The 21,258-nt window shown below is 46.1% G+C and overlaps 1 protein-coding gene across 42 annotated transcripts in view; it reads left to right on the forward strand.

The window, feature by feature from the left end:
* Window positions 1-21,258, forward strand: part of FBXO15 (F-box protein 15) — a 585,398-nt gene that overhangs the window by 182,507 nt on the left and 381,633 nt on the right. Inside the window, exon 10 of one of the 42 annotated variants that reach the window (XM_082355224.1) lies at window positions 18,834-20,244. The exons of 40 other annotated variants lie outside the window; for them this stretch is intronic. In XM_082355224.1, coding sequence (XP_082211350.1) covers window positions 18,834-18,851 — 18 coding nt within the window. In that variant the 3' untranslated portion in view covers window positions 18,852-20,244. Of the gene's footprint in view, window positions 1-5,703; window positions 7,205-18,833; window positions 20,245-21,258 lie in introns of those variants that run through there. One more of the 42 variants, XM_082355233.1, reaches the window with a different exon arrangement.

Raw genomic sequence — 21,258 nt, forward strand, 5'->3', positions numbered from 1 at the left:
TTTATTTTCTACAAGCACAACCAAAAGGAATGAAGGAATGTTAAACCCATGTGATGTTATGACACACCTCATTCCTCACACCCCACGTAACCGTTCACTGTAGAATTCACAGCTGCTGTTCACATTGACAAGAGCTAGTGAAATTAGAATTATTCCTGAATCTCACTGTCTTTCAACCTGCATCAAAATAGTTAACTATAAATCACCCTTGGCCACATCACCGAAGCAGGGGGGAAGCCTTTTATTTCATAGATTTCTGTAAATAAGTTACTTATAAAAATGCAAAAAAAAGAGATGTGCTCCTGTCAAGGCTTTCGGCAAAAACCTGTGGCAGTTGGGAGAACCAAGTGAAGCCGGATTTAATGTCCCCATTAAAGTGTTTGAAATTTTTATTCATGTAAGAAAAATGCCTCTGCTTAAAGATAGTTTGAGGCAATAAACAGCAATATGGACAAAACTCTGAATTTAAAGTAGGTTTTGAAGAGACTATTTTCCACAGGCAACTTTGGCAGCATCTTGGAAGAACCCCCAAGAGTTCATTTTAAAATTTATAAAAGCATACTGGGTTTCAAGTTCCTGAATTCAGCCAGGAGGGACAGTTGATCTTCAGGAGGAGATGTAAGTATGGAACAACAGCCATCCTGTGGTGAGACTGGAACCTCTCAGTGGGGCGTGAGGCAGTCAGTCTTGTCCACAGACCCGAGAAGTGACGTGGAAAGCCTGGGAAAGCATGAGGGACAGCCTGTCACATGGGGCGGGGGTGGTGCGTGGGAGAAGGGGCAATGAAGAGCCAAGGGAAAAGCAGAGACCAGGGAAAAGCAATATCAGCAAGACTTGGGACTCTAAAACACGGGCACCTGCAGTGTGGACTTCTGTAACTATGAGGAAAGCCAAAGAGTAGAACTAGAATGATGGAATCAAGGCATGAGAAAAGAAGGAAGGCTTTCAACTAAAGTACCATTTCCAATTTCAAAGCATGTGGGAGAAGCTGTCCAACTGCATCCAGCTCAGAGCATGCCTGAGGCGCTGTCCAGCAAGACCCTGTGTGCTAGGATATTCAGCAAATCAACGGTATAAATCCAAGACACACATTTTTTGGCACCTCAAATTTATAAACGTAAGACACTGGTGCTTTACTTTAGCTTACTCCTTGCAGAACTAGCTGGAGAAGAGCCAGCCCTGCCAGAGGGACCTGATGGTGAGTCTACCTGGTTGGAAAAAAAAACAAAACAAGACGTATTTGAGTAAATTATCCCAAACCATGACTTACAGAGTCCACGTTGACAGTTTGCCTCTAACTCTGATGAGTTTACAGGAAATTGTATGGGTGTTTGGGAATTTCTTAGGTAGTAGGTTTCAATAGCATGTGGGAAGTAATGTAAACGAACAGCTCAGAGACACAAGACAAGAGTAGTAAATATTTAAAACAACCACCTCTAATACTGTTGAAATTTCTGAGAGGCTACTCACAAATTCTTTTTTTTTTTTTTTTAATTATTTATTTATTTATTTATTTATTTATTTTTGGCTGTGTTGGGTCTTCGTTTCTGTGCGAGGGCTTTCTCTAGTTGCGGCAAGTGGGGGCCACTCTTCATCGCAGTGCGCGGGCCTCTCATTATCGCGGCTTCTCTTGTTGCGGAGCACAGGTTCCAGACGCGCAGGCTCAGTAGTTGTGGCTCACGGGCCTAGTTGCTCCGTGGCATGTGGGATCTTCCCCGACCGGGACCCGAACCCGTGTCCCCTGCATTGGCAGGCAGATTCTCAACCACTGCGCCACCAGGGAAGCCCCTCACAAATTCTTAATTGCTGAATTCAAAAGTCCCTTATTGGCCCGTATTCTACCCAGCTTCTGAGATGCATTCAATATTGTTGCATATTAAATACAGACATCCTCCAGTGTTTTGCCTGTGACTCTCTTCTGCCTCTCCCTCGGTGATTCCCTTTGAAGACATCATTTTTTTCAGCTTTCTGTCTCTACACCTCCCCAGATATCTACGCTTCTCGTTCTGCTCTCCATGCTAAGCTTTGACCAAGTCTTCAATCACTCGTTATCATGTACTTGTTGAGAACCTAAACATCTAGAGAAAGTGCTCAGCAGAGAGACGCTATATTTGGAATGTAAGAAGGAATTGGTTAAGCGAAGAGGCGTGGGGATGGCATAGCTGGTAGAAGGACACACACCTGAAAACTTGGAGGCCTGGGCTGGTACACTGCCTGTGAAGTGTGCCTGGAGCATGTGTACTGGGGGAGGTTCTGCAGGTAGGAAGGGGGTGCAATCTAGAGGTAGGTGGGATTTACTCAGACATGACCCTGCATGCCCTTGTAAGGGACTGGGGTTTTATCATGAGGTTATAGGGAATTGTTGAGGGATTTTAATGAGAGTTATGATATGTTTAGGTTTGCCTTTTAGAAGAATTACTTTGGTGGCAGAGAGAATGGACTGAAAGGGGTTCACACTGGAACCAGTTAGAAGGTACCACAGGATCCAGGTGAGAGGTGTTGAAAAGCCCAAGCTGAGATGCTGGCAGAATAGGTTAAAGGTAGCAATTTAGAGTGGTATTTAGGAGAGTGAATTGGAAGGGATTTATCATCAAATGCACTTAGGCGTGGCAAGGGAGATGGAGGGGGCTAGAGTGACCATCAGAATTCTGACAGGAAATTGATAAGATGGTTACACTTCTCATCAAGAAAAGGAAAATACAATGGAAGTGGATACTGAGGAAGAGAGGATAAGTACAGATCATCCTCAATGGCTCTCTCTCTCTCTCTCTCTCTCTCCCGATGTCTCGAAAGGAATCTCATAAGAAATAGTATAAGTTTAGTGTAAGGAAGATCACTGATGGAACATAATTCTTGTCTCTGAACCAAAAAAGGATTCTACAAGCATAATCTGTCTCTATTTCCATCTCTCTTTCTGTCTCTCAACACACACACACACAAACACACACACACACTCGCACACACACACACACTCACACACACAGACACTCACACACACAGACACACTCACACACACGCTTGCGCACACACACAGAGACAGTCACACACAGACACGCACTCACACACTCGTGCACACACACACGCTCACACCCACAGACACACACACACTGTCACACAGACACACACACACTTGCTTGAGAAGAAACAATCAGATTCAGTTATAGTTTCAATGACAGGTACTTGAGACAAGTCGAAGTGGAGCTGTGTGTGTGTTTTTAATGGATCTTCCAGAGACTATCTGGGATGCCCGCATTCTTCCTTGCGTGTGGAGATGCTCTCTGTGGCATTGGCAGTTTTGGGCGGGTGAGTAATTTTGTAGGTCTGCTGTTTACATCAGTGATTTTGCTGTCCCAGGCTCCAAGAACTTTGGGTACAGAACGTCTTATGAAGTTATTGTTTTTAAAAGGTCTGACATCAGATCAGTCCTTTCTGGAAGGAGAGCCTTCAAAATAGGGAGTTCAGTTGAAATTATTTTCAGCTGGCTAAATCCTTGATATTTTGGTGAATTTCCATTAACACATTTTTTGTTTCCCACAAGTCTATACATATGACGCCCTCACAATTCTATATTTTAACAAGGTCTCCATCGACTTATTGACATAGAATTATTGTCAGTAATTTCTTAGCAAGCGGTTTCCAGACACATCACACTCCTGATGGCTGGGACTGGATGTGCCCCACTTTGTGGGTGCCCCTTGCCCCCCTCAGGTGCCATGGCTTCCAGAGCCAGGTGATGCCCAGGGTGGGGCTGGCCAACTCAGACCAGGCTGGACACCATTCTTGCTTCGTGAATATTACTTTCCTGCTATTGAACTTTGATGTACGTTAGTTTGCCCATCTCATCATTGCCCTGTTGACTCACCTTGAGCATGAAGACGACTAGAACCCCAGAGCATTGCCATATATGTTGCTTTTGACTCACATTTCTCTCCATCCAATGAATTTTAATTCCAGCAGCTGGACTTGACACTGAACTATGACTTGGGGCATGGTTCCAGCTTGTGGTTTATAAAAATAGCATGACATAAAATATAAGACATAATAATAAATATAAATATATAATTTATTACATTAAATTATATCCAACATTTAGCATACTATATATTTAACACATGCATTCTGTTAAATATAAATAATAAAAATAATAAATATAAAATAAGCAGAAATAAAGTAACACACTCCAGCACACACGTGCATGTGTGTGTGTGTTTGGCAGAGAGCAGGTTTTGATGAGAAGGGTGCCGGCACATTTTTCTCTGGGTGAGTCAAGGCAGGAAGGCTTATCTGAGATGCCGATCTGAGGCAGGAGCTTTGCTGGGAAAGGCGGTGCTGCTTAGAGCCCAGCCCTGGGCTCCTGGGTCAGCCACACGCACTGTGTGAGCACAGGTTGCCCAGAGCGGGAGCTGGAGCGTGGAGGGGGGCAGGAAGGAAGGGGCACTTGCGAAGAGCGAGTGTAGGAGTGGGGAGCCCAGCGCTAAGGCAGAGGCTTGGCAGGAGAAAGCCCAGGGTCAGGTTCAGACTCAGCTACCCTCTAGTCCTGGGACATCCCACAGCTATCGAAGCCCTGACTCTCAGTCCCCTCACTGGTAAAATGGGAACAGTTGTCCACTGCGAAGCATGGCTACAGGGGTGAGAGACCCCCCGTGCACACTGCCCCACCCACGGCGGGGTTCACTGTCACGTGGTGGCTGAGAGTTGGCTCTCGGGAGATGCATGTCCTGGTGTGAGACCCCCTTACCAGCTACCCGCCTCGGGAAGCCCCCTCCCTGCACTGCATTTCCCCATCTGTAGACCGGGGGTGATCACGTGCTTCCACTGCAAGGGAACAGTGCCTGCGGCATGCCCTGCAAAACGCCGTGTGCAAAGTAAGCACTGGGAAAATGCCGATCATTGTTAAGACGTGGTACTGATTGGTACTATTTTCCTGTTTCCAGTATTGCTTCTGACCTGTCTCAGGGCTAAAGGATGTTTTTAATAAGTAAAAAGTTCTAGAGATGTTTGTTTCAGTTTTTTAAGTTATGCCAACACTTTAGGGGACTTCCCTGGCGGTCCAGCGGTTAAGACTCCGCGCTTCCACTGCGGGGGACGTGGGTTCAATCCCTGGTCAGGGAGCTAAGTAAGACCCCACATGCCGTGCAGCGCGGCCAAAAGAAAAAAACCAGTTACGCTAATACTTTAACCTAAAAAAGGCAACTTATAGAGCAAAGAGTCAATCACATCCTACAGTCATTTTAGTAGAAGATCCTGCAAACAAATCCAGGTGTATTGTGAGCCTGAAAAGTGAGTTACGTGGAAAGTACTATATACTGCTGTCAATTGTATTCCAAAGAGGACAGGCTTTGTTGGGCCCCGGGGCTCCCATGAGACACAGCTTCTTTCAGACCCAGCACTGACCCACCCCCACTGGATGGAGTAGAGGCTCCCTTTGTCTCGAGGGGGTAAGCTGCTGTCGGGAGCCGTCACACACGTCGGCCAGCACCCGCTGTAAACCAGAAAGACCTTACACTCTCTCTAACTTTGTGGTTCTATCCCAGTGCCATATTGGGGAGGTACTGCACATTGCGTGTGATCTTGCTGCTGTGGTTTCAGAGACTGCTGACAGCTGTGGCTTCAGTGTTTTTAATTTCCTCTTGTCTCAGTAGTGTTGCTCTGAAGCTCAGCCAGGGAACAGGCCTCACATTCGTGCATCTGTATCTTTCCCAGGCCACCAAAGGCTCTCAAGTAACCCAATGTCAGAAACCTGCTTGCATCCGGGATGGCGATCCGGGAGATTAAGATCAGTTGTTGAATAAAGTAGGAATGGAGTCTGGCTCAGGACCTGAGACTTTATCTTTCACTCATTGTCATATTCTTAGGTTGTGTCTGTTGTACGTCGGGTGCTGAACTATGTGAGGGAGACGATAATAAATCAGACCTTCTTCCTTCCCTCAAGGCGCTTACATCCTGGTTGGACAGAGAGACAGATAGTAAAAGGCAGCGATGGAGCAAAATCAGGTGCTGTGGAAACCTGTATGAGGGCCCTTAGTCCAGACTATATGGGGAATGGGTACCCAGAGAGGGTTTGGGGCTGAGATGAGTTCCAGATGTGAACAGCGGGGGGAGGAATTCTTGCCGCGGGAAGAGTATATTCGAAGGCCTGGAGAAATTGGTGTGTTTGGAGAAATTGTAGAGTTCAGTGTGTCTGGAGCGTGGATCTCAAGCAGTGGGAGGTGGTGAAATACAGCCTCCTGGAAGAGGAGGGAGGGTTTCCTCATGATGGCTTTAAAAGTTAGCTGAGAGGGTTTGGTCCTGTAGGCTGGTGGGGACACATTGGAGAGTTTTTAATCAGGGATAAAACGAGCAGACATTTGCAAGGCCCTCTTCCAGAATTCACTCAAGAGACCAAATTACAGATCTGAAGATTGCTTGATGAGCAGAAAATTGGAGCAGAGGAGCCGAATGATCTGAAGAAACGTTCTCAACCAAGTAGGTTAACTGGAGGGTTGGCACCTCCACCGTCTGGGGATCGTCTGTTTTAAAGAACTGATCCAGTCGTGCAAAATCCTTCCCAGTGATCAAGAGCAGCCTCCTTTTGGATAATCCCAACCTCCCAGGCCTGTGCATCACCACGTTCCTGCTCCCAAGCTTAATGCTTATTTCACATCCCTTGCTTGTTAGATTGACTTTTTCCCAATGCGCCCTTAGGCTCCGATCATTAGCAAGACACTCAGATTTTGTTTCTTTGGGCAGGTTGCCAAGGGAACGGCAGCCACAGAGAATGAGACCCTGTCCTCTCCCTTGGGGATGGACCCTGTTTGTGACCAGCAGCTCCCAGTGCACTGGTGACCACCCGTGGATTAGCAATAAGAACAACCGAAAAAAAAAAAAAAAATACTGGTCGAGAACCAGCCTGGGGATTGAGAGACTTAAAACGAGACGTAGGAGCACGTAGATGTTATTTCTTATCTCCCACTTACTGGTTGACTTGGGTGAACGATGACATTTATCTGAGCTTTACTCCTCTCGTATAAAATGTAATTAATGGGGCTTTCCTCACATGGTTGCTGAGAAGACTAGATGAGCTAACGATTTGGAAAATGCTTTGTAAACTTGCTTTAGGAAAAGAGTAAAATCAAAGCATGTATTAGAGTGCTTATATTTTTACAAAACACATTCACCTGCACTTTTTAAATGTAATCCTCAAAATGATCTTTTTTTTTTTTTTTTTTTTTTAATACATAAGAAAACGGAGACTCCAGAAATGAATTGCCTTGGTCATGACCCAGGAGCTGTGAAGGTGGAAGCAGAATTGTCTGTTCTCCCAGTTTTCTAGACCAGCACTCTCACTAACACACCATTCAGGTTCTTCTTACCACAAACCAAAGACTCATTTCACTGGCTTCCACCTCTCAATCAGAACCCTATGTACTTTTCTCCCTTGGAATTGGAAATGCAGACACTTAATTATCACTTTGGATTGCTTGAAATTATAGGACTATAGATTTACTGGCACGTGTTTCTGAGGAAAATCATATTCTAAACCCTGAAATAATCATCTCCATTTTTTTCATATTCAAGATGAACATAGGGACTCTGGCACCACTTGTTATAAACTCACAGTATTTCCTAGGATGACTTGCAAGTTTTGAAAGCAACTCTTATGGACGTAGGGGGTGGATTGTTAGAGCGTACTTCTCCATGCAACCAGTTAGGTTTTAACTGCTGCCTCCCCAAGTCATTAGGAAGAATTTGGGGGGCCTTGCCTACGGCCACTTGGTAATAGTGGGATGTGACCTCCTGCGGATGACCACATTTGGGGGAGGTATTGGGTATAGGGCCCATAATGGAATGACAGATGGTGATTTCAGAAATTCTTTAGGAAACGCTAATTTTCTTTAAAAGCAACATAATCTATTCTCCCACAGTTCTGGAGGCCAGAAGTTTGATATCCAGGTGTTGAAAGGACTGTGCTCCCTCTGAAGGCTTTAGGGAAGAACCCTTCCTTCCCTCGTACTAGCTTCTGCTGGTTACCAGCCATCCTAGGTACCTCTGGGCTGCATCCTTCCCACCTCTGCCTCTGTCTTCATATGGTGTCCTGCCCTGTGTGTCCGCTTGCACTCTCCCTTTCCTTCCTCTTACGTGGCACCAGTCATCAGATTTAGGGCCCACCCTAGTCTGGTATAACTTCGTCTTAACTAATTACATTTACAAAGACCCTACCTCCAAATAAGGTCACATTCTGAGGTCCCAGGTGGACACGAATTTGGGGGGACGCTGTTACCCACTGTAATCTCCATTTATAACGCAGAAGAAAATATAAGGAACATTTCAAGCAAGAATCTTGTAGATAAATAATTTCGAAGGTTAATATGATTTTCATTAATTCCTAGTAAGACCTCCACGTTTGTACCTGCCAAATGTACTGCCACAGCCTAACCCAGTGCATAAGGGAGATTCCAGATCCCCTGGTGTTAGCACAGCCAACCTAATCACTGCAAACTGGCCACTTCCAGGACCAGTCTGGGATGGAAGCTGGAATTAGAGCGGATTACTGGCTCATGCCTGAGAGCCCATTGGCAATAATTCCATCTGGCCTGGAACCGTTAATTTTCAAATGAACTTCCATTTCAGGACACTTGAAATTCTGTTTCCCCTATAGATACTGGCCAAGTCAAGATCGAATCATTTGTGTTGGACCTCAGGAGATGATTAGGATTGCAGTAGACAGAGAATGGCATCTTAGATGGAGGAAACAATGGCGCAGACAACACAAGTACAGACCCACATGTGTGAGCGTTTACGCTGACTGTGCTGGCCTGGCTGGAGCAGGTGATGTTGGGACAGAAGCCATGAGAGATGGGGCCTCTCTTCCTGACACCGTGCTCTCTACCTGTCCTCCTGATCTTGGTGTAGGCAGAACTTCCTGGGTGGACCTGGTACAGGCGGACGATCCTTCATTACATCCCCCATCGCAGCGCATACAAATGCTCATTGCATTGTCCACCCGCCTGTGAGTTTTCTGAGGGAAGGTACTGTGTCGTTCTTCTTTATGTCTCTATTGCCAAGCACCTGCCTGGCTTAGAACTCACCGAATGTTGGAATAAACAGATGTAAGATCAGGTCAAGATTCAGAAACCCCCTGGGGATTGTTCCGAGATTGTTCAGACAACTTTGATGCTTAAATAGAAGATACCATTTGTCTTTCTCTTCCCTTTTCTGGTTCCCCCTGGGGTCATGCAGGAATTGAGGTGAAGCATATGCATATTCTGCTTGTTTTTTTTCTTTTTTTTTTTTTGCCGTGCCGTGTGGCTTGTGGGATCCTAGTTCCCTGACCAAGGATTGAACCCAGGCCCTTGGCAGTGAAAGCATGGAGTCCCAGCCACCGGACCACCAGGGAATTCCCCTTTTTTCTTTTTTTTAATCTGGAAAATCAGAGAGGCCCGTGAAAGAGATTGGTAAGGACCAAGGAGTGAAACTCTGCTGAGCCGTTGAATGTTCTGAACTCAGAATAGTCTAACGGACCAGGATTTGGTGGTGATGGAGGTGGGAAGAGCGGGTACTGGTGGGCAAGGCCAGGGAAGTTGAGTATTGACAAAGCCAGAAAGGACCACTGAGGGCAGCATTTCAGCCATAGACTATGTTATGGCCTCCAACTCTTCACGTCCCTCCCTGCAGGAGGGTTACATTTCCCACCTGTAGCCATGTGACTGTCACTACCGTCCTGTAGGTAGACTAGACTTCCAGTCTCTTTGTCAGGTTTGGCCACGTGACTTCTTTGGCCAATGGCCTATGAGTGGATTAACATATGCTGGGTCAGGGCAGAACCTTTAAATGCAATAGCTCGTCACCTCTGCCAGAGGACAGGCATGGCCAACGTGCCGGCTGCTCCCTGGCCTGAGGGGACACACGCGACAGAGCCGCACCTTGGAGCAGAGCTGTGGTGGACCCGCGGCCTGCGTGCAGCACCTCGTGCATTAACCTCTGAGCAAGAAATAAACTGTTACGTCGTAAGCATCTAAGATTTGGGGATTCTTATCACGGCAAAGCTAGTACAATTTCAGATTTAAGTAATTTCAAAAGACCCACTTAAAAAACGAGCTGCAATCAAATTAAAACACAAACATCCATCATCTTAACAGAATGTTTTGTATTTTTCAATTAAAAAAAAATACTTTCCTGTTGCTGTTTCACTGAATCCTGGTTGTTACTTCGTTAGGATAGGCAGTGTGCTCTCCGCTTTGTGGATCTGGGAGCAGGTGTGACTCACCAAGGTCTCTCAGACAGCAGATGGCATGGCTTCCACTCCACCTGGGGGGGATGGTAAACTGTGCCCCGGTGATGCCTAGGATTCCACTGGTTTGGAGGTTCTATTCTGGTCAAGGCTACGGTCGGCTTCACTTGTAAATTCTTGAGTTGCAAGAAGGGAAACGTAGTGCATACAGCAGTGACCACTAAGAATGAGTCTCCATCTTGTTTACAAAAGGAGGAAAAGGACATTCTTTTCCACATGCTGCATGGGGGAGACAGTTCTGGAGTGCTCAAACATGAGTTCAGGAATTGTATGAATCAGTGTTGGTGATTGTAAGTGGGGATGGTATTAGAAATATTTACCAACTGGAAGTATACAGATGCCAACCAAGAAGAAGGGATTCCATGACCTGGTGCATCTCTGGAGGGGGGTCTGTCTGTGTCAGACTTTCTGAACCATAGTGAGGACTTCATCAGTGGGGATGGTGCTGGAGGGAGTGGATGTGTATTATGGCGATTCAGGGTATTTAATTAACCTACGTAGAACTAGATGAATGTTTTAACCATTGGTAAAACTGAACCAGTGTATAATAATTAAGTACCAACCATTATTGCAAGAATAAAAGTGAGTTATTGGAAGGCCGTCTGACAGCTCCCATAATTAAAGAAAAACCTGGAGAGTCAGCCCTGGAAAGGACTAGATGCGGTGACGTACAGACAAGCTCCTGCCACAGGCTGATCGGGGTCCCTCTGGTGTGGCCCCACTGGGCTCAGCTGCCTCACCAGTGGCCCTCTGTCTCAGTGCAGCTGGAGCCCATCACCTCCAGTTACCCTGGGACCAGAGTCTGAGCGGAGCCGTCTGGCCACCTGCCCACTTTTAAACCACGAGGTGGCAGGGAGAGGAAACGTCTTTCCCTCTTCACTCCCCACCAGTCTTGGCGTTACCGCCAGCGAGGGGAGGTGTGTGGGTGCCTGGCGGCCGGCACAACAAAGGTTTTCTTCAGAAACTGGACTTCATGGTGCACCAAGCGCATCACAGCGGTTGGCTGTCTTGTCTGTGTCCTCTACTAGACAGTGCATTTTGAGGACAGGTTGTACTCTTCACCTTGACGTACACAAACCCTGTTGTGTATTTCCATCATGCCCTGTATTTTTCCTTCACAAATTGTACCTTCATATTCCATATTCATCTTCCATGACAGATATATTCTTGATGAATGAATGAATAGGATACATTGCCCTTTGCTATATCCCCTCCTTTGAGAATGTGCTTTCCTAGGGCTGCAGTAACAAAGTACCACAAACTGGGTGGCTTAAGCAACAGAAATTTATTATCTCACACTTGTGGAAGTGAGAAGTCCAAGATCAAGGTGTCTGCAGGGCTGGTTCCTTCTGAAAGATGTGAAGAAAATGTGTTCCATGACTGTCTCGCAGTTTCTGGTGGTTGCTGGCAATCTTGGCATTCCTTGGCTGTTAGAAGCATCACCCCGAACTCTGCCTTCATCATCACATGACGTTCTCTGTGTGTGTGTCTGTGTCCAAATGTCCCCCTTTTATAAGGACATCAGTCATATTGGAATAGGGCCCCCCCATGGCCTCATTTTAACTTGATTCCCTCTGCAAAGACCCCATCTCTAAACAAGGTCAGCCTCCGATATGTGTTGGGTTAAAATCCAACATGTCTATTTATTGGGGGTCACAATTCAACCTATCACAGGCATCATGTTTTCTTATTTTCATTTTGTTTTCTACAATTTTGTGAGTTTTGGCGATTGATACTAGATACGGACATTGGTAGTCCAACAAAATTGATATGACAGGGAAAGAGAAGAAGATTGATAAAAGGATCGGTAACACTACCTTCACCACCACTCACAGGATAAGCAAAGCGAACCCCAGCTTGGAATACAGGGTGAGGTCTTACCACGGTGCATGGCCGCTCCCTGCTGACATGGATGCTTCTTTGGCCTTGGGCTTTAGGCAGTTCAAGTCAGCCTGTGATATTGATCCCCTTCCAAATGACCTCCTGGGCTGTACCCCCCTCAGGTCCCCATAGGCACATCTACAAGATCCATCCCTTCTTTTTCTTGTTAGAAATGGTTCTGAAAGGAATGCAGATCTCTGTACTATTTTCATTTAGAAAGTAGAAAATAAAATCTTTTGCTGCACCTGCTAAGTTTTGCTCTCTCATTAGAGTGGAACAGATCGCTGTTCATGCATCAAGTGTTCTTCCCTCGTAAATGGCAGATGTAAGTTCAACGGTATCAGATCAATGCCAATTTCATATTTAGACCTGGGGATTATTCACTGGCAAGGCAGGACCAGGCAAGCCATTCTGTCTGTTGCTAGAATTGCTAGTGAACGTCCCCCGTGGGAGGCCAGAGGGCCAAATGTTTCCCTAGACAGCATCTTTAGGAACTGGACCGATGTCTCTGTCAACAGGAGAAAATACTAAGGTTGCACCTATGGAGAGGAATTCTTTCTCCATAGATTTCTACTAGCCATAGATCATAGATTTTTGTCTGATATCATGACACAGGAAGAGAAGGAAGTCAAAATAACTGAGGCAGCAAACCACCTAGGGATAGTGAGTCATGTGTGTCCCACCCAATGCGCGGGTTGGTGGGACCGTCTGTGAGCGTGCTCTGAGGCAGAGGCTCTGGGTGCAGCACAAAATGAACTTGGGGTTGAAGGAAGAGGAATATGCAATTGTTATGAGACACACTTTTACCAACTCACATTTCCACCTGACGTTTCTGCAAAGCTCTGCTGTATAAATGACTTTGGATTTTCTGACAGAGCTTGGAGATAACAGGCAACTATACCCCAAATGAAATGAATTGACTTTTTTTTAGGCATGTGGATAGAAAATTGCTTTTTCTCTAAAACTGGCATCGGCAAGCTCTGCTCCTGGTCATGGATTAGTTCCCAGGCAGCAGCGGGAGTTTAGAGGGAGGCCGGATGGCAGGGTCCTGTGAGGACCTGGGGTGTGTCGGGAAAGGGCAGACACCTGGGTGATTCTTGGGTGATGGATGGGGGCCTGGAGCATGGAATCTGGCTCCGCTCCACTGGGCAAAGGTCAATTCAAAAAGAGCCTCAATCAAGTTGAACTTTATGAAAATGCCTTTTTATGTGTCAGAACAATTGATTATCAGCAATTTTACATGCTTTATCGGCACTGCCCCCAACACCCCATTTAGGACTTGTAGTCAATATACGTGTTCTAAAGTCCTTTTGTAAATGGGCAAGGAAAGAGAACAGATGGAGCCTGTACTCCGGGGACAGCCCTGGTTCCATGGTTGGGGGCAATCCTTCCGTCTTTCTGAGCCTCAGTTTCCTCAGACGGGTTAGACAGTCTACAACTTTCCTGCCAAACTACACGTTCTAAGAAAGCAGTGCTGGTGGGACTTTTGTAATACAGTGCGTACCAGTGACTCACCATTATCAGCACAGGGGAGATTGTTATGGAGATTCACTCGTGAGCCTCCTGCAGACGTTTTGCTCTCCTGCATCATTTGGCATCTTCCCTGCTCCCAGCATGCGCTGACGCTGTGGTGAGCGACATTTGGAATGAGGCCTTTGTGTGTGAAATTAAATGTCAACCTGCTTGCATCGTTCCGCATGTCCCTGGGGCAACCTATGCTGCCATTTAATTTCTCATTAATATTATACTCTTCGGGAACTTCTGGAGCCCAATATGCTTTTTTCAAAAGTTGTACTTTTTTTCACATTTAAAGAAATCTGGGACGTTCACACTGGAGAACTTATCACACCGCCTCAGTTCTGTCCGCTCTGGAAGCGCGTGAGAGATGCTGGGTGAACCGTGACATGTTTCCATGTCTGACCTTGGTCTAGTCCACTGACCTGAGACAGCTGAGTTCGTGATAGTGCTCAAGACCCACTGTTAAAGTCGGTGTCATTTGCGAGAAGCTTTTCCAAGAGCTGGGGTGCCTGTCTTCTAATCAGGATGCAGGGGGGAATGTCCATCTTCTAGAACTTTTGGTCTCTGGCTGACAGTCTATTCAGCATGGTGGATGCCTGTGATCTGGGAGAGTTAACGGTCTTCCAAAACCTAAATTCAGGGGGAAGATCTAAGGAGAATTAATGGTGAGAAAAATGTGGAAGGGGTCATATTAATCAGTTTGCAGTCACTCAAACTTCAAAAAGATTTTCCTTTGAAAACAACTGATTTGCACAGCCTCTCAGCCCATAATGAATCTCCATTAGTTACCAGCAGAAATTTCACGTCAGAAATCCTGTGCTTTAAAGACAAGCTTTGAATTTTCACCGCCATTTAGTTGGCTTTAGTTTATGGAGACAGACTCATTTTCTCTTTCTGTCACCCCGCCTCTTTGAAGAAATAGTTGCCAAGAGGCGTTTCCTGCGTGACCCGCTTCAGGGTGACTTTATTAAGACCACTTTCCCCGAGGTTCCTCCCTAACTGTATGTCAAGAACACTTCTTTGCCAACCAAAGGGCCATCAAGGTCACGTGCCTGTAGCTGGTGCACCCGTAGCCAGTTACCCCGGATTAACCTGAGCTGGGAGCAGGCCTCTTGCAGGAGCCGGGGAGTGGGGGGGGCAGCTAAGGACCACCTGACCTTGAGCCAGTGGAAGGGCGGGGGGATCATGAAGTGAAACAGACCCCAAGACATGGTAGCTAGCATTCAGGGTTATGCCTGTGGGTCCAGTCTCAGAACTGGGTCTGGGGAAGGGGTTTTAGCTACACAGACCTTTTGTTATCATTTAATCCCTATTTGTAAAATTAAATTTACACAAAGGGCCCCTTAAAAGTCTATTTAGTGAAATTTGGCTTTTCCCTGAATGATAGAAGAAGCTTAGCAAGATTATGACTCTACGGCCCACAGAGATGGCCCAGTTAAATTTTGACTAGATTGAAAAATAACAACAACAAAAAACCAAACAGGACTGAGCCTTTTGTGCCATATTTATTCTTTGCAAAGAAGGAAAAATGCCTCCAAATCAAAGGCATGTTCAAAGTCCTGACCTGGTTAACACAGTTAAATCTATCAGTTTGGAGCACGTGTGAAAAATGTAGATTGTATGCGGCTGGGATGGATTGTGGTGAAGGCCTTTCCAAGCAGAGCTCCATAAACTCCAAGGGGTCTGCAGGGGCCTGTGGATGCTGGTGCTGGGCTCTGGGAATGAAGAACAGACTCTGATTTCACAACTGGATCTTTGCTTCCCTCCTCGCTTTGTATTATACATTGTGAATATGTTAACAAAATCCTTTATATCAGAGCAATTCAAATATGTAGGGCATCTCAAATGGCTGTCAAGTTGGATCTGGTTATCAGAGGAAAAATGCATACAGATGTTTACTCACTTGACTTGCTCTGTTTAATTCTTTGTTGCATTTACCTATTTGATCTTAAGTGAACTGCAACACCGTTCATGTCAGCTAGTTGGAGATTTGGGGACAGATCCTAAAGATATTGAAAACTATTTACTACTGAGGATAAACTCTGCAGCATGTTATAGATCTTTACATTGTCTTCTTGATAGTCGAGAAGAGTGAGGCCCAGAATCGCTGAGTGTTTTTCCTGAGGTTACTCAGTAGCTAGTAGCAAAACCAGGGCAAGAACCTTCTAACCCTCCACTGACCACCTTTTAATTCCTGTACTGACTTCCTTCTGAAGCTAGAATTGCTGATGCTGTCTATCCAAAGTAGAGAGCCCTGCAGAACTATCTCTTTATTGTGTTTCCTCGTTGCTCAAATTGTTAGATTCAAGATGTTCTTTGAAAAGAGAACTTTCCTGAAGTAAGCAAGAATTCCAGTAATGCCCCAGGCAGACTTTTTTTTTTTTGGCTTCAGCTTACTACTGACTCATGTCCCTTGATAACTGAGTTCTTGTTTACCAAGAACTTTAATTATTTTCATCATTGGTTCTTCAACTGTTCTTTGGCCCGATTTGTCCTGTTTTCTTAGGTGCTTGGCCGCAAAACAGGCATCCTGAGAGCCAGGAGGCCAGCTCCATTATTCACTCTCTTCTAAGCCAGAGCTGAGGGTGGCCCAAAGATGTTGTATCTTAGGACAATTTTCTTGGATCTTTCCTTATGTAGAATTTGTAGCAATGAACCATTCAAAATAGTTTCCTTCCTTTGTGACTTTCTAAGAGCTGGTCTTAGCAACAAGGAGAGCGACTCAGTAGCGTTTGGAAAGGAATGGCTCTGGAAGATGGTGGCAGTTGCTCATCAGGGGTCTTCTGCATCTCATGTTAAAGGGAACAGAGGAGGGTGAGCAGAGAGGAAACTGCTGGGTGATGGAAACATACAATGTTTTTATACAGACAGGTGGTTCTCTGGGTTTCTCTCACCAGCAACAGAGAGCCTCTCCATAGATGCCTATGTAGGTGATATTCAAAATAGGTAATAATTAGTGACAGGGGCACTGGGCATTCAGAGTGGACCCTTCCAGAACATAGCGCTATTGGAGAGGGTTCCTGAAGGTTGTTTGCACCCTCCCTCCCACAGGAATTACCTCTTTAATTTTTGAATCATGGGAAGGTCCAGGAGGTTCTAGAAGAGGGACTGGAGTAGCTTGTGGCAGTGGCCATTTAACAACCAGAAAAGGAAAAATTAATATTTAACAATCTGATTGGTCATGCTCAGTTGGGTGCACTGGCTTTTGAGAACCGATTGTTAAATTTTCAGGAATTTTGTGAACTGGTTTTTAAACAGCAATTTTTACGCATTAAATAATGTAAGCTTACAGTTTAAAACTGTATTAAAGGGTTTCCCTGGTGGCGCAGTGGTTGAGAATCTGCCTGCTAATGCAGGGGACACGGGTTCGAGCCCTGGTCTGGGAAGATCCCACATGCCGCGGAGCAGCTGGGCCCGTGAGCCACAACTACTGAGCCTGCGCGTCTGGAGCCTGTGCCCCGCAACGGGAGGGTCCGCGATAGTGAAAGGCCCGCGCACCGCGATGAGGAGCGGTCCCCGCACCGCGATGAAGAGTGGCCCCCACTTGCCGTAACTAGAGAAAGCCCTCGCACGAACCGAAGACCCAACACAGCGAAAAATAAATAAATAAATAAATAAAGTAGCTATAAAACTGTATTAAAAATAAACAAAAGTAGTAAATACCCCAAACTCTTCACTTCCTAATTATTTTACTACATTTTTCTATTACCTGTGCTCGCGAGGTCATTCACGCCTGTTGCACGAGGATGGTGGAAACTGCACAGGGTATTACAATTTCACATGTCTTGCAGACTCCTTTAGCGCATGCTTACACCCCAAAATTGACATGAAATTGGCAAGGTTCTCCCCTGCTCTGTTAATGGTCCAGCTGGTCGATGCTGGCTGGAGGTCTGCCCTGCTCCTTCTCTGGATTTCTTTTTGCGCTGGGCCTTCTCTGCTCGGCAGGATTTATCAGGTAACCTGGCTGCCAGTGTTACTAAGATAGAGGCCATGAATTGGGATCTTGTGTGGACCATGGGTCACCTAATCAGTAAATATACTAGAACATCTTTTTCTCCGTTCTCACCCCTCTTGATACAATTGGTCAGTCTGTCTCTCTAAAGCTCTCTCCTTCCTCAACTCCTTGGCTATCAGATTTTACTGATTCTTCTGACTCTCTGACAACTCTTTCACTAACCATAATTTCTGTTCTCAAAACTAGGTGTTAGTCAAGTTTCTTCTGCTCTGCTCCCTTTTGCTCTGTCTGGACAATTCTCCTCCAGACTCACGCAAAAGTCCGTGGTGTACCAAACAGCGCAGCGTCACCAGTATTGAATCTATTATATCTCTCCTGTCCAAAAATAGAGACTTTGATTTCTCTACATTTATTAATGGAAGCCTACATTTCCCTAGTCACTCAGTTTTAGAAGCCTTGCATCCTCTTTAACTCCTTGTGACATAGTTTCTGTGCTTCTGTCTGATTTCCCCTCCAGATTATAAGCTTTCAGGTAAGGTCTTTATTAATTGTACCCATTACGCCTTCTAAACAACACCTGGCTTAAAAAATACTGAAAGTGTTTTGTTAAATTTAAGGGGTAAGATTCATTTTGAAAGTGACCATATTGTACTGATGTGTCTTATAATGCGGGGGGGGGGGGCAAACTCACATTTCCCCCTTATTTCCAGTGGACAAGGTTTTATTAGAAGAGGGGCTTTTCAACTGGAGCCTAAGCTGAGATTCAGATGAGAACAGAAGTCACTTGGTGGTGATGTGAAAGGAGACATTTCATTTATTTTGCTTTTGGAGACGGGAAAGGGATTTGCCTGGGTGCCTGTGAGTGGGCAAGATGGAGAAATGGCTTCTCTGGCCGTTCGTTGTGAAGTCTGGTTCCCCACAAACAGAGAGCCTGTCAGCGGAAGGTGAGGGGAGATTCCCTGCCTTCTGAGTGCATCAGCCTGGCAGGGCTTCAGCCGGTTCCCATGATCCCTGCTTACATCAAAGTCTGTGGGAGGGCAGGGATGAGGCGTGAGTCACCGCTGCACATTTCTTGGAATTCTCCACGGCCCAGCTCTGTCCCCAGGGCTCAGCACTTCCGTTGAGGCGCAGAGAATCCACGTTACGGATTTAGAATAAATGGAATTTTCCTTTTATCCTACCCCTTTTTCTTTCTAACCTATATTTTAGGTGTCCATGTTTATCTGAATTCAATTTTAACATGAAATCCTTTGAAGATGAGGTTATTTTGATATTGACGAACTTGTGGGATTTTTCAAAGAAAGAAGCGTACATATGGTGGCTGTTTGAACGAGTGAACACGGAGACACAGTGAAGGTCAGAGGGAGAGCAGAAGGAAACTGTGAATCTCCATCAACAAATGCAGGAAAAAACGTGCTTTCTGAAAAGATGAAAGCAACCCCATCGTCAAGGTGTTTCAGTTAGCATTGTGACAGAAAGGAAGCTCAGCATCTGTGCAGAATGCCACGTGGTAGGACTGGGGTAAATAAACACATCTTCAGAAACCTTTCGTGTATGTGTTTAATGTGAGCATGCTAGACATCTTATCACATGGTGGAAAATTTACAATTTCAATAATACCCACCATTTACCAATTAGGCATTTACTTCTGGCCAAGCACTCTTCTATTACATTATCTATAATTCATAGAATAGGTAATATTTCACGTGCTTTTACTCAGTCCTTCCAAGAACCTCATGATTTGTGTTGTCATCCTGATTCACAGGTTCACGGAGAACCTTGGCTCTGAGGTCTTTCCGTGGAGAGCTGGGGTCTGAGCCCCTGTTCCGCTGATGAGGTCGCCCATCAGCTGACTGCCAGCTGGAGTGGTGGGGGGTCTTCTGCAAATGCTTGCCTTGACACGCTAAGTAGCTCCTAAAACAAGTATGTGGAAGCTTTGCTGGGGAAGCCCAAGCACATATCATGTTCCATCGGTGTTCTTAGAAACTTACAATCCGACCTTTTTCAAACATTTTTCATGCATTTCACCAGATAAATTGGAAGTTGTGATTCCTATTCAAAACATCCTTGAGAAGTGGCATTAACCATTTTAAAAGAGGTATTTGGGGTCTGGGCTTTTGTTTGGAGAATAAGACATGCATTAAGCACCAATGTATATATTCAACAGGCTTATGTTGAAAGCTGGGTTTATGAAGCTTCCTCTTGGATCTTAAAACAATACGTAATTCTCACCTCTTGACTTTTAAAACAATATGTAATTCTCACCCGCTATCTTTGATGTAGCACAGCGCATTTGTCAGTCTCTGATGTGCTCGAGGAGACTGTCTGACTTCCCTTTTTGTCCCTTCTCTTCCCTCTGGCTCTGCCCTGGAGAGGAAAGAGCTGTACAGGCGCGTAATGGTGAAGGCCCCCCTGCAGACCCTGAGGGGAGCCCTGAACAGACTGGATGGAGGCCCACCTCCACCCTGTGACTGGTTAATGCTGGGATTCACAAAACCCAGACCACTGCCCTCGGCTTCACTTTATCCAGCGTCCCTAGATGCACCGTCGCCCTCAGTTTCGCGTTATCCAGCGTCCCGAGATGCACCGTCGCCCTCAGTTTCGCGTTATCCAGCGTCCCGAGATGCACCGTCGCCCTCAGTTTCGCGTTATCCAGCGTCCCGAGATGCACCGTCGCCCTCAGTTTCGCGTTATCCAGCGTCCCGAGATGCACCGTCGCCCTCAGTTTCGCGTTATCCAGCGTCCCGAGATGCACCGTCGCCCTCAGTTTCGCGTTATCCAGCGTCCCTAGGCGGATCAGTGTAAGGCTTGGGTCTTTAACCACTCCAGCCATTTCTCAGAACAGCAGAATAACCACTGACCAGTTCACGTCTCCCATTCCCATCCCAGCTTCTGAGGCAGTGAGGTGGTGCCATCTCGCCCACTAAGGGCTTTGCGGGGGGCTGCAGCTGACCCCCATTGGGGCACCGCTGACCTCGCCTCTTCCCCCATCTCCTCCATCCCTGGGGCCCAGCATCCCTGGCCACGACTGAACCCTGAAGGCTCCGTCAACACTCTGTCGTGGAGGGACGTGGCAGAGCCTTGTTTAAGGGCATAAGGACAAATACAAATTAGAGATAAGAGGCTTAATTCTCTCTGTTGAAAATAAGGGAAGAGACTTCTCTGTCTCCTTTTCTTTTTAGATCAGTCACGTTAGAAAACGTGCAACTGTAAGTACTTTCTCCTCTCTCTGTAACGTGTGTAAATCCTTTCGCGGATGAGATAGGTCTCAGCCAGCTTTAGGCTGCAGGACTGTCTTCCTCCAGGACTGGGAGCCGCCTCTTGGAAATGCGGTTGTCTTCACAGCACCTCTGTCTCCCAACCTCTGCGCCAGGATGGGGCCAACTTCAGCGGGGCCTTTGCCCCAAGTTGCAAAACCGCTTCCTGTCCTAAGGATATAAGTGGCTTGTTTCTCCCCTGAATAAAGCCGCTTAGCTAACACAGATGGTCACCCCAATTACCAGGCAAACCTAGGATGACCTGTATGTGACCATGGTGCTGTCTAGTCTTCTCTTTGAGGACTAGTTATCGGTCACCTTGAGAGCATGTTCGTAATGGCTTGTAGCTGCTTGGCTACGTGAGAGGTGAGGTTTCT

This window comes from Balaenoptera borealis (assembly GCF_965194805.1).
Source record: "Balaenoptera borealis genome assembly, chromosome: 14".
Lineage (NCBI taxonomy): Eukaryota > Metazoa > Chordata > Mammalia > Artiodactyla > Balaenopteridae > Balaenoptera > Balaenoptera borealis.